We start from the raw sequence: 11,990 nt of genomic DNA, 5'->3' as shown, positions 1-11,990 counted from the left end.
CTTTGGCATGTTAAGCTAATAAGCTAGAGATTAAGCATTAGCAGAAAGGTAATTAATTAATACAATTAATCATCTGCCATAAACAACAATGGTCCTGTCATGTGCCTCAAACTATCTGTAGAAGTGATTAGCCCTCGTAAGCTGGAAGATTTGGCGGAAGATAATTTAATGATGGTGGATCATTTGTCTAATTTGGGGTTCGTGTTGTTTATTCTGTAGTTTTCTATGTTGTGTCATGTGTACTATTGTTTGCCTGTTTGTCTTTTTCCTTTTTAGCCATGGCGTTGTCAGTTCATTTTAGATTTATGAGTTTGGCTGTCCCTTTGGTATCTGTCGACTGTCGTCCCTCTTTTGACGATGACGGAAGATTAACAAATTATGGTGGTGCATATGTATAAAACGGGTCATAGAGATCCCTGGTATATAAATAAAATACATCAGTGACAAGTGACTGTGTAATTGTGTGAACACATGATGCAATGTGCCTGTGTATGTTGTCATTGACATTGTTGAAAGACTGAATTTATATAGTTATTATATTTTTCTTACTTTGTGCTAAGCGTACGATAATTGAACGAAATTTAGGGTAATTCTTTGCCGATTCACTGAGGCTATTTACAACGGGTCTTGTAAACTGTTTGATGAGTAAAGTGGCCAATTTTACTATCGGCAACATGACTTCGTCTGCATGGAGCAACCGGAAGTTTTCATTAAATACTAATTTTGAAAACAATTACGGAATTTAAGGATATGATTTTCCACATTTTAAACCAAAGTAACTAATTTGGTACAAAATATTTGTGGGGATTCAAATGCAATTATTTCAAAAGATTATTCACACAACAATAAACAAAATGTGTTAGTGCTCACTGTAATTTTCAGAACTATTAAATCCGAATCCGATCCCTTCCACAGAACAGGAAGACCACTTTCTGAGTTGCACTGAAATTTACAATTTTGGCAAACAAATTGTTCTTGATTTGTGCGAACCAAAAGCATGCAAGCAACAGTCAGTTGTTAACAAGTCTGTTGAATATTGTTAACATCACAAATTGACGAAAACATGGTGACGCGTAAGTAGTTAAAACATGCAATAGACTGAATAGTTAATTATTAATACACAAAAATGTAAACATTACCAAAATCAATTTTCAGGATAAACATCACAGGCACTTGTTTCTGTCAATATGGGGTTTACTATCCACACCTATACGAAGAATTATTTTTTCGTGATTTTTCGTACGGGTGTGGATAGTAAACCCCACATTGACAGATACAAGTGCCTGTGATAAACATACATGTACATGTACAGATATATCCTACCGTAGTCTAAAATCGTTCATCTTGTCAGTTCGTTAGGTATTTGTGTTTGAACTTAACACACGGGGAAACTCCGCATTGACGTCACTACGCTACTTCCGGCGTAGAAAAACAATGTAGAATACGTTTTTTTCTGCACTTTTGAATAAAAAAACATTTCTGAGGGTAAGTTTTCATTGTTGTTCTCAATTATTGCTAAAAAATGCCAAATTTCTAATGCCCGTTTCAATCCCGACTTCCGAATGTCTAAAAACATTCTAGAACTTCACAAAATCCCACTTCCGGCCTCCATTGCTTTGTGTACATTCCATTTAGCGTCATCAATCTTGTGGCAGGCAATACAGGTCAAGCAAATCGTATTTTTAGGAATTTTAAAATGACATGCTCCTTACGTCTTTCGCGATTTTCCCGCGAAAAAAGCCCAACCAAAATGAAAGGAAAACTAATTGAAAAAACGATGCCCATGCCATAATTTTGTACAGGAATATAGAGTAGGTTAATGAAAAATAATTTACATTTATTTTTCATAGAATTTTCTTTTTATTCATTATAAAAAGATCGATATTCTGACCATCATGACTGTAGATTAATAGTCATACAGAATTCCATTGATGTCAAAAGGGATGGCAAAAAAAGAGTTTTCCTGTTGAATAAAACCCAAAATTATTGCAAACTATTTTGAAGCAATATCCCACAAAGAAATAACGTAATTGCCGTAGACTGGAAAATCCCCTAATTGACAGTAGAGCAATTTGATTGGGTAGAACGAATTGACATCACGTGATTTTGACGCCATTGAAATTTAAATGTAAACAAACAAGGTCAGAAGGTTTCAGTATGGGACAGCATCGTACATTTAGTTACTAACAAATAATTATGAGTTACCAAGCTTGACAATGCATGGTAATAAAAAATGAAAGCTAAGTGTACAGAAAAAATAAGAAAAAAATAGCCTTAGGATAACGACTTATCATTACACCTGGATAAATTTTATAGGCAGTGTATGAGGGTACGAATAGTCAAATTGCCGTTCGTAGGCTACGCGTTTTCCCAAAGAACTATAATACCTATATGGTATTTAATGGTCAAAACATGTCCAAGAATTTTGTAATATTCCTGGACTTCAACCATGTTAACAGTCAAAGCTCAGACATAAATAAGTCTGCATCTGCTTTTGACTCATAGAGGTCTAAATTTGTGAGTTTTAGGATTTGTCTCCCTTTAATGCAAGACAAAATACGACTTTAATAAGTCAAATATTGATAAGCAAGAAATAATTGACCAGAATCAAAAAGTTGCAAATATCGACTCCTACAAGTCGATAAGTTATAATTACCAAAATTGGTTAACTTCAAGACCCACGCATATTTACAAAAAGGTCATGCATCTAAATCAAATTATGACAACATTGAAAGACAATGCTTTGTCTTCTAAAGAAAAATATGAATGAGAGTCTAAAAAATTGGAGATAATGTTAATTAACCTTACAATGCAACCACCTGGAACCACACTTAATGAGGTAAAACATCTGTGTTTATTAAGGATGTTCAATTAGATAATTAAATATAGATAGCTCAAGTCCTTGTGAACTCTCAGACATGTTTTTGCTGTCATAGGTGGTGTACTTTGACCACAAATTAAAATTAAGTGTTTTCATCAACAGAAATAGACCTAAACAAGTCTGTCATTTTCTGACTTAGATAAGTCTAAAATTGAAAACACATTTTTATAATAAATACATGTTTTGACTTCTTTAAGTCAAATACAGAAATCAACCTGTTTATGTCTGAGCTCTGACTGGTTAACACATTTACTTTAACAGTTTAATATATATTATTAAAAATAAGTGGACCCCTCTTTTAGAAAAGTTGTTTAAAATATAATGTATTTCTCCTCTTTTTGAGGAAAAAATTCTAAGTTTTCAAAGGTTTTGTATAGTAGCACTATTAAAGTACAATGTAGTATTTCTATTTTCTTTTCTACAACAGTAAAACATGTAAAATTACCCCTTGCCTGAGGTACATGTAGGGTTGTTCCTAGTCCAAATAATTATGACGTCTTGAAAGGCTATTATATTTTTTTCTTTGACGCCTTACAAAGTAATTATTTGGACTAGGTTGTTCCCAACCTGATAATAACAAACATAGGTCAAAGTACGGCCTTTTACACAGGGCTTTGATCCAGACCAAACAGCAAGCTATAAGGGACCCCAAAATTATTAGTGTACACAATTCGAACAGGAAAACCAACGATCGAATTTATATGTCCAAACGGGAAAATACCAATGAACCACATCAACAAACAATAACTGCTGAACGCAGGCCCCTGAATCAATCAGGACAGGTGCACAAACCTGCAGTGGGTGTGGCCGTCAGCATACAATATAATTGCAGTTGAAGGCAAATCCTTTAGAAGTTCTATGTACTTTAATGTCTTTATTTTAACAACGAACAATTTTTTAAGGGGAATATATAAGTCAGTGGGAAAGAAACCAATGTTTTATTCTACACAGGTATTTCCGCTGTTATACATTTATATCGGAGCACTCCCACTTGGGATAAATTGGCTTCATGCTGAAACAAATATTCACACAGATATTTACACAGTGTGGTGTGGTGCTTATAGGTTTAAAATCGTTATATAAAGGTTTGACTGTGATTTTAAAAAAACAAATGTTGAGATATTTTTATAATATTTACAAAAACACAGTGGGGGAAATGAACATGATAACATTTCGGGATGCGGGAAGAGGGAATATAAAAAAAATATAACAAATCTGTTGTGAAAAAAAATAATGCGGGCGGGTCCTTCGAACAAGGAATTAAATTGGTGTGGCCTTATGTATTATTATCTAATAAATACAATTTGAAAATATTATTTTTCATACTCTTCACTTGTTCTATACAAAATCTCCATATTATCGATAATTTCTGTTTATATTTCACATTTCATTCCCAATCCAAAGACACTTCATTATAAAACCCAGATGTGGGTACACGTAGCCCACAAATGGCAATTTGACTATTCATACCCGCATGCAGGAACGCGCAGACACTGCCTATAATATACAATTCAGAAATGTCTCAGTTTTATGAATTTCAATTTTATCATAACACATTTAAGTGAGGGGCCTGATTGATTTTTTTTTTTTGGGGGGGGGGGGGGGGGGAGGAGGAGGGGGTCTCATCACGATTCACGAGTTGATTTTTTGTCAATCACAATTCACAGAAAATAAATTTCCATGATCACAGATCACGAAAATATAAAAAAAAAATAATTGTAGAAAAACGGATCACGAAGATCGAAAATAACCAATCAGGCCCCTCTTAAGTTACTGGTCATAATCTGTTAATCATTTGAATTGTATTGTCATAAGAAAAATAACAACGATTGATAAGAACCACCATGGGGGCCCATGCACAACGCTTTCATGTAAATCTGACATGAAGATGTTGAAGTCGATCTGTCCCCAGTCCATCTGGACCCATATTTAAAGCCGATCCAACCCCAATATAATAATATATATAAGGAATAAAAATACAGATATATAGTAATGTCTCTGGTGTCTGAGCGGCCGTAGACATCGTGCATTGTTGGTAATGTAATACAAATAGAATAGTCCTTGTTATTATTTTTAGTATTCTGAAGGGATAGGACAAATTTAAATTTATAAGTTCACCAGACGTATGAAGAACCTTCAAAACAAGGGTTTCCCTAATTTTTGACACGTATATGTTAGTATTTACTCAAAGAGTCAAACTATTAAGAGTGAGAAAAAAAATTTGGGGGGAGGGTGTTCAATTTGCAACAGCATAGTGTATTGCACAAAAGCAAGAACATGAATTTAGATTCAAATCACATAACCAATTTAAGTTCTTTGAGACTTTGACTACTGTTATTCTGTGTCAGAAACATACAAATGTATTATGTGTTAAGTATTTAATTACCTGTCATGCCTGTATGAACTTTAAAGTGTGAATATTGTGTCCATTTTTGCCCTAACTGTTGAGGGTTGGGCATCTACGGTCGTATCTAGCTACGCTCAGTGAAGCTATTTATTTTATAATGAAATCGTCTCCATGAAAAATACATGAACTAGAGAAAATGGGAAAAATATTTTGAAACACATCAAAACTTTGTTTTAACACATGCATTCATGAAAGTAATATGTTGTACAGTTGAAATTTTAGCAGAAATATTTTTTTCAGCTGTTTTGCATTTGTTAGGTAAACTGTTCTTTCTACAGATATTTTAATTTTGAACTGTTAGTTTTAAGATAGAATGTGCTTGAATTGTCAAAACAATGTATATGTATATACATGAAGATGAAGTTTTTACATGGACATGATTGAAGAAAATATTTATCATGATTGTTAAGCAAAATTTAAAATTATGTGTTCTCTAGATCTTTATAAATGACAATAAATTTGAAACATTGTAAATATTAAATGGTCTGTTAGAGCAAAAAGTAAAATCAAATTATGCAAATGAGCAAAATAAAAAAACAACCATATCCTATTTATTTGTTTCGTTTGTAAGTGGACTTTAGACTGTGTTTGTTATTTATTTTGTTATGGTATTTGCTGTCTTTTTAATTGATTTATGTTTTCAAAGAAAACAATTTGTTGGCATGCTAGTTACATTTTAAAACATTGAAAATGAACTGACTTTTATATAATATATCATGTATATATTGAATCATGCAGTTTATATCAAAGAGACTGAACTCTAATTGATTGTGAACAAGAAGAAATATTATATGAGAAGTACAAATCAGATTTCATGATATTTCTTAAAAAAAAAGATTATTCTTGAACAAGAAATAGTTGTTTTTACTTATATATATATATACATGTACTTATCAGTTTGTCTATATTTCCTATTTAGAAGAAGGGTATTTCTATAATCGTGATAATATAATGAAATATATTTTCAAGTTTTGTAATCTGAAAATTAAATCCTCAATATTTTTAAAATCTCAAATTTAAAGCAAAAGAGGAACTAGTGATTTTATAATTATAAAACCTTTCTATATTTCAGTACCAACAGAAGCAGTAGCTTTCCTGGGTGCCGTAGGAGCATTTCTGTTTGTTTTGATCATCTTCTTTATGTACCTGAACAAATTGTTATGCTTCCATTCTTGTGGAGGGTTTCCATGTATTGATCAACCTCCAAAGAAAAAGCAATCAAGTAAAGACAAACTAGGTATGTTTCATTCAATTTTTATTGGAACTAATGCTGTAGCTTATTCATACTAAATCTTGATTAACTTTTTTATCAATGAGTTTGGATGTTTCTAACAAAGTGATTGTCTGTTGTGAAAATTCTAAGATTGTCTTCTGTATAAAAGCTAACAACGAACTAATCCCTTCAATTACATGTATAAAAACCTTGATCAGATTTCATATTAAGAAACTTAAGACTTGAATCTAATGAACCTATCACAAATCTTTGTATAAATGTATGTTTTATTGACAAGGAGACTTGATAAATTGTGAAAAGCATCTGTCCAGGATATTTTCACTTAATGTTAGCATATGGACACGAAAATTACCGATTGCATTTCAGTAAATTCACTTCCTGCTACATGTAACACTGAACATTTTGTAGTATGAATAAATAACGAATTAAATGAATGGATATCTGACAGACTTAAACAGAGCTACATCAGTAATGATAAATCTCATAGTAGCATGCTAACTTTGATTGTGGAAGGTTGTAGGTTTGATCAACGAACACTAGTTCAAACCAACATAATTTAAACTAAGTATGTACTTGCTGCTTTTCCACTATGCAAACAATATAGAAGCTATATAGTTAGAGCTAAGAAAGGTTGGGTGACCATGGGCAACTGAATAGTATTTCCTGGTAGGGTGACATTTCATCCAGTGGACTGTTATATTGTGTACTACATTGTACATGTATATCTGGCATGTTAAATTATGTCACACTACTTTAGAGCACACTATAAGAAGTAAAATTACATGTTATTGTCTTCAATATGCATCAAATTTATGCTGTTGGATATTAATGCCAATCATTTAATCAATAAAATGTAGTAATAAACTTGTAAATCACTCTCAGAATTTACAAATGGAAGGTGATGTAATTTTTTTTTTTTTTGCATGAATATTAAAGGCATAAGTACGTCTGAGTCAGTGACAACTCTACAACAGATGTATCCATCGGATCGCCATCAATGATGGTGATACATGGCTGTGTACATAATGTATATACAACTCGTCTAAACATCAATCCAACAATGTTAGATCTGTAAATTTGCTTTCGCAAATTTTTGGTTCTTCCCTCGCCGGGATTCGAACCCATGCTACTGTGTATATATATATATATGACTAACAGTAATGTTATATTTAGTATTGGGTAAAATTTACTATTAAAGTTAAGCTGGGATAAGGTCAAGAGTTGAAGTACTAGTTATAGCAGTGGAAATAGATAGTAACAGCTGTACTTGTAGACGGTCAGGGTCTCCTTGATTAAGACAATCAATTGTACATGTACCAAAGAAATCTCTTTTTTCATTTTTATTTAAAAGCAATATTGCACATCTGCTGTATAATTTTCAGTAGTCCATCATTCCAGTAAGGGATCTGTGTTTGGTCATATTAAAATCCAGGGTTTCATCTTTTAGGCATAATTACGTACAAACTGTAAATTCAGAAATTATTGCCTAGTTTTAATAAATGGGGGAATGTATTTAGTTAAATTATAAAAACTAGCATCATGATCATTTCAGTAGTGAATTTCCTTCACAAATTTTCAATTGTATAAGATTATTAGATCTCACAATTTAATCAGTAAACATATATGCATTAATTTCTGAATTAATAATAGACATTAGTAATGATTACAGATAAATTGTATCATTTTAAATATTGAAATAAACAAAGAAATGTAAATTTATGTATTGTTTATTAGAATCCTCAATTTGAAACATATTTCACTTTGAAACACCTATCTTTTATAAAAATAAGGTTAAAAGGTCAAATCGAGTTTATTAAAGGATAAATACCACTGTAGGAGATAATAATTATGTAATCTATGTATTCATTTAGTGTCAATATTCTGCTAGCAAGTGTATCAAGTATTCTATTTCTATTAAAAGTAAATCTATTGATGAAAACATGTATCCTAAATAACAATAAACAACCCAAAACACAATTATAGGATCTATGACATCTATTCTGTTATTTAAATGTCATTATCACGTTGAACAATACAAAATACCTGCAGCAATATTTTCATCTGATTGAATTTGATAGGATATTGATTGTTACAAATTTAAGATTATCTTTCAGCCCAATGAATGTTTTATTGAACTTTCTGTGTTCATTATTTTCTTGTCGGTTTTCATTATTTTAAATTCAATACTGTTAATATATATTGAAATATCACTCTTTCTTCACCAATAAGATTAAACATGCCGGTCAATTAAGGAATAACAGTACTGTAGTTGAAGAGTTGCCACTGTCAATTGTAGATTTGACGGTCGCAAATGCAGTTTTACTGGCGGCGCATAGCGGAGACAGTAAAACAGAGATTTCAGACCGTCTAATCAAAATTGACGGTGGCAACTCTTCAACTACAGTACTGTTATTCCGATTCTAATGCATTACAAAAAGAAAAAATACGATAAAACTTGAAAAAATGTCTAAATTTGACAAATAGAAAAAAATCTGTGAAACTCCATGAATGATTTTGGCACAAAGACGTCATGGCTACTAAACGTGACGTCATACAAATGAAAACTTACAAACTGGAGGTTATTACGTTACCTGTACGCTTCAAATTGGGATAAAATTACATTAAAACGGCGAATTCGAGGTTAGTGTTGTTTTATTTTCGATTATGTAGTAGTAATCGAACATTTGTTGATTCAATCAATTCAAAATGGTGGGTCCCTGCTTAGTTACGTTTGGTCAACTGTGGATTTGACAGCAACTTTTAGCCAATGAAAAATTGGGATAAAATTACATTAAAACGGCGAATTTGAGGTTAGTGTTGTTTTATTTTCGATTATGTAGTTGTAATCGAACATTTGTTAATTCAATCAATTCAAAATGGTGGGTCCCTCCTTAGTTACGTTTGGTCAACTGTGGATTTGACGGCAACTTTTAGCCAATGAAAAAAATTGTTACATCCAAATTTCCATTAGAATCTGTGATTGATACATGAATGGAAAATAAAAAGGAAAACGTTATGGGGTACTAAAGTGTTAGTGAGAATACAATATAAATATTTGATGGATACTAGTAATGAAGTTTACGAAAGTGATAATAATGCACAACAGACATGAAAGCCATATTCAAGTAAGACTAAGTTGTTGTTTGTCTTTGTTTGAATTGTTTACAGTAATTTTGTTCTCTCACCGTGGTGGAGGGGGCATCAAGGTTTACCCCTGTCTATCAGTACATCCCCAAATTGGTTTCCATTCTCTTATTTTAGTCTAACGTAGAAAACTAAAGACTCAAAGCAGAAAGAACCAGACCAAAAATGAAATATTTTACCCTGTATTGAAGGGGAAAAAAACAGGAGTCTGAAAATCTGACACAAATTCCTAACCTCGCCTAACTACATCCTTCCTTAATTACCATTCCATTTCTCCAACTCATGATCAGAATGTGCATGAAAATTATTTTACTGGAAGTAAAGTAAATTACAGTCAATTGCTTCCTCCTTTCTTCCTTTCTTCGATGAAACCTGATCAAACTTATTTTCAACCCACCCTTTTTTCTAGTTATGGTCAGAATATATAATTCTCCTGAATTTTAAGTAATTTACAGTCAATCAAATACTCCTTTCTTCTATTAAACCATCAAACTCCTTTACCACATGCACCCACTTTGTTTCTCCCAGTCATGGTCAGAATATGCATGAAATATTATTCTTCTGGGTGTTAAGTAAACTACAGTCAGTAGCTCTTTTCTTCAATTAAACCATCAGACTCCTTGAATTACAACCCACCCTCTTTTTTCTAGCTAGTAATGGTCTGAAAATGCATGAAATCATTCTCCTTTCTACCATTAAATCACCAGGTTTCTTCACCAACCACCCACTTTCTAGTTATGGTCAGAATATGCATGAAATATTTAGCAGCCCTGGATGCTAATCAAACAACATTAAAGTTCTTTCTCCAATCCCTGTCCTCATTCAATGTGAAAAATGGAAGTAAATAAATTTATAGTAATGTACTGTAGGTAAGTAAAAAAGATTCCAGAGAGACTTGTTTTTCAAAAGCTTTTGAATTGTTTGTCTCTGATTGGTTGACAATATTTATGATCTTCAGTTGATGAAAATTAATGTCTGTCACTACGATAGAACTAACAGGATCCTTATTCAAGACTCATTCTCACTCATTGGAGTAAAACAGTTATGAATCACCTTATAAATCGACAAATTATAGTATTTTGACATATATATTGACAAACGGGAATCATTTTAATAATTGATATTGTTAGAAAGTTTCTTATGTTTTGTTACAGTTATAATTATTTGCATCTTGCTATAGGTGAATGGAGAAAGACATTATAGTGTCACATTCAAAAGCATTATTATCTGCATTTTGCATGACTATAGGTGAAGGAAAAAAGACATTGTAGTTTCACATTAGAAAGCCTTATTATACGCATCTTGTATTGCAATAGGTGAAAGGAAAAAGATATAATATAGTGTCACGTTAAAAGCTTAATGTGTTCATGTATCTTAATAATAAATTTGATTTCTGGATAAGCGAGGTTATAAAACTGGATTGTTGATATCCTTCGGGTTTTGTCAGTTTATTAGCTATAGCTATGATATTCATATAGAAACAGAGTTAATATCATACCTTTTTGGAATAATGATTCCCACGGTGCACATAAATTCAAATTATCGTCTTAAAAGTACTCCGAATAATCAATGATAATAAAAATGCTATCATTGAGATGTTTAGAAAGATACTAAGCTTTGATACTGGTGAAAAGACGTCACAACTATTTTCTTGTTGTGGACTATTTAAGAAAAAAGTGGACAAACATAAAACACCTAAAAATAATAAAAATTTGAAGTATGAGGAAGTAAAAAAGGAGGAATCTACGGACAAGAATGGTAAGACTTAATACCAATTGATTTTATTAATTATTCATTAGCTATATTCACTGACCAGCCATATAGGAATGTTACACAACATATTATGTATAAATGGAACAGAAAGGACAATTCATTACTTCTAGGTAAAGAAACAAAATGGTTATATAAGTATAAATGTACAGTTTTTGAATAGTTTAATCACTTATGAGAAAATTAAAGCAGGTGTTATGAGATTAGATTCCAAGAAATCCAAATTTAGTCTCATTTATTAGTATTTAGAGATTTATAACCTGCAGTCAATTTTCTTCCTTTGGAAAATCAAATAATTTTGTACATTTTGAATTTTTTTATTAGTATTTTTTTCTAAATAGGGAATGTTTCCAAGCATTCTGTAATAAGTTTTTTTCTTTTACTTAATTCATGCATTTTAAAGCATGTGTTTTGTGTGATTATTTTCATAACTTCTTTGTTTACTCAAACACTAATGCAAGAATTATAAAGAATCACATGCTGTTGATAGTTTTCTTTGAGAGACAATTTAAGTGTTAATTTTTGAAACTGAAATTATGATTCTAAAAAAGTGG

The 11,990-nt window shown here is 31.7% G+C and overlaps 1 protein-coding gene across 4 annotated transcripts in view; it reads left to right on the top strand.

The window, feature by feature from the left end:
• Positions 1–862: 862 nt before the first annotated feature.
• LOC143068822 (synaptotagmin-14-like) overlaps positions 863–11,990 on the top strand; it is a 31,486-nt gene continuing 20,358 nt past the window's right edge. Inside the window, exons 1-2 of one of the 4 annotated variants that reach the window (XM_076243136.1) lie at positions 863–1,073; positions 6,361–6,525. In XM_076243136.1, the coding sequence (XP_076099251.1) occupies positions 1,064–1,073; positions 6,361–6,525 (175 nt within the window). In that variant the 5' untranslated portion in view covers positions 863–1,063. Of the gene's footprint in view, positions 1,074–6,360; positions 6,526–11,462; positions 11,550–11,990 lie in introns of those variants that run through there. The other 3 variants (XM_076243135.1, XM_076243137.1, XM_076243138.1) reach the window with 3 other exon arrangements.

This window comes from Mytilus galloprovincialis, chromosome 3 (assembly GCF_965363235.1).
Source record: "Mytilus galloprovincialis chromosome 3, xbMytGall1.hap1.1, whole genome shotgun sequence".
NCBI lineage: Eukaryota > Metazoa > Mollusca > Bivalvia > Mytilida > Mytilidae > Mytilus > Mytilus galloprovincialis.
Note: the sequence above shows the minus strand (reverse complement) of the source record. Positions and strands in the feature narration are given on the sequence as shown.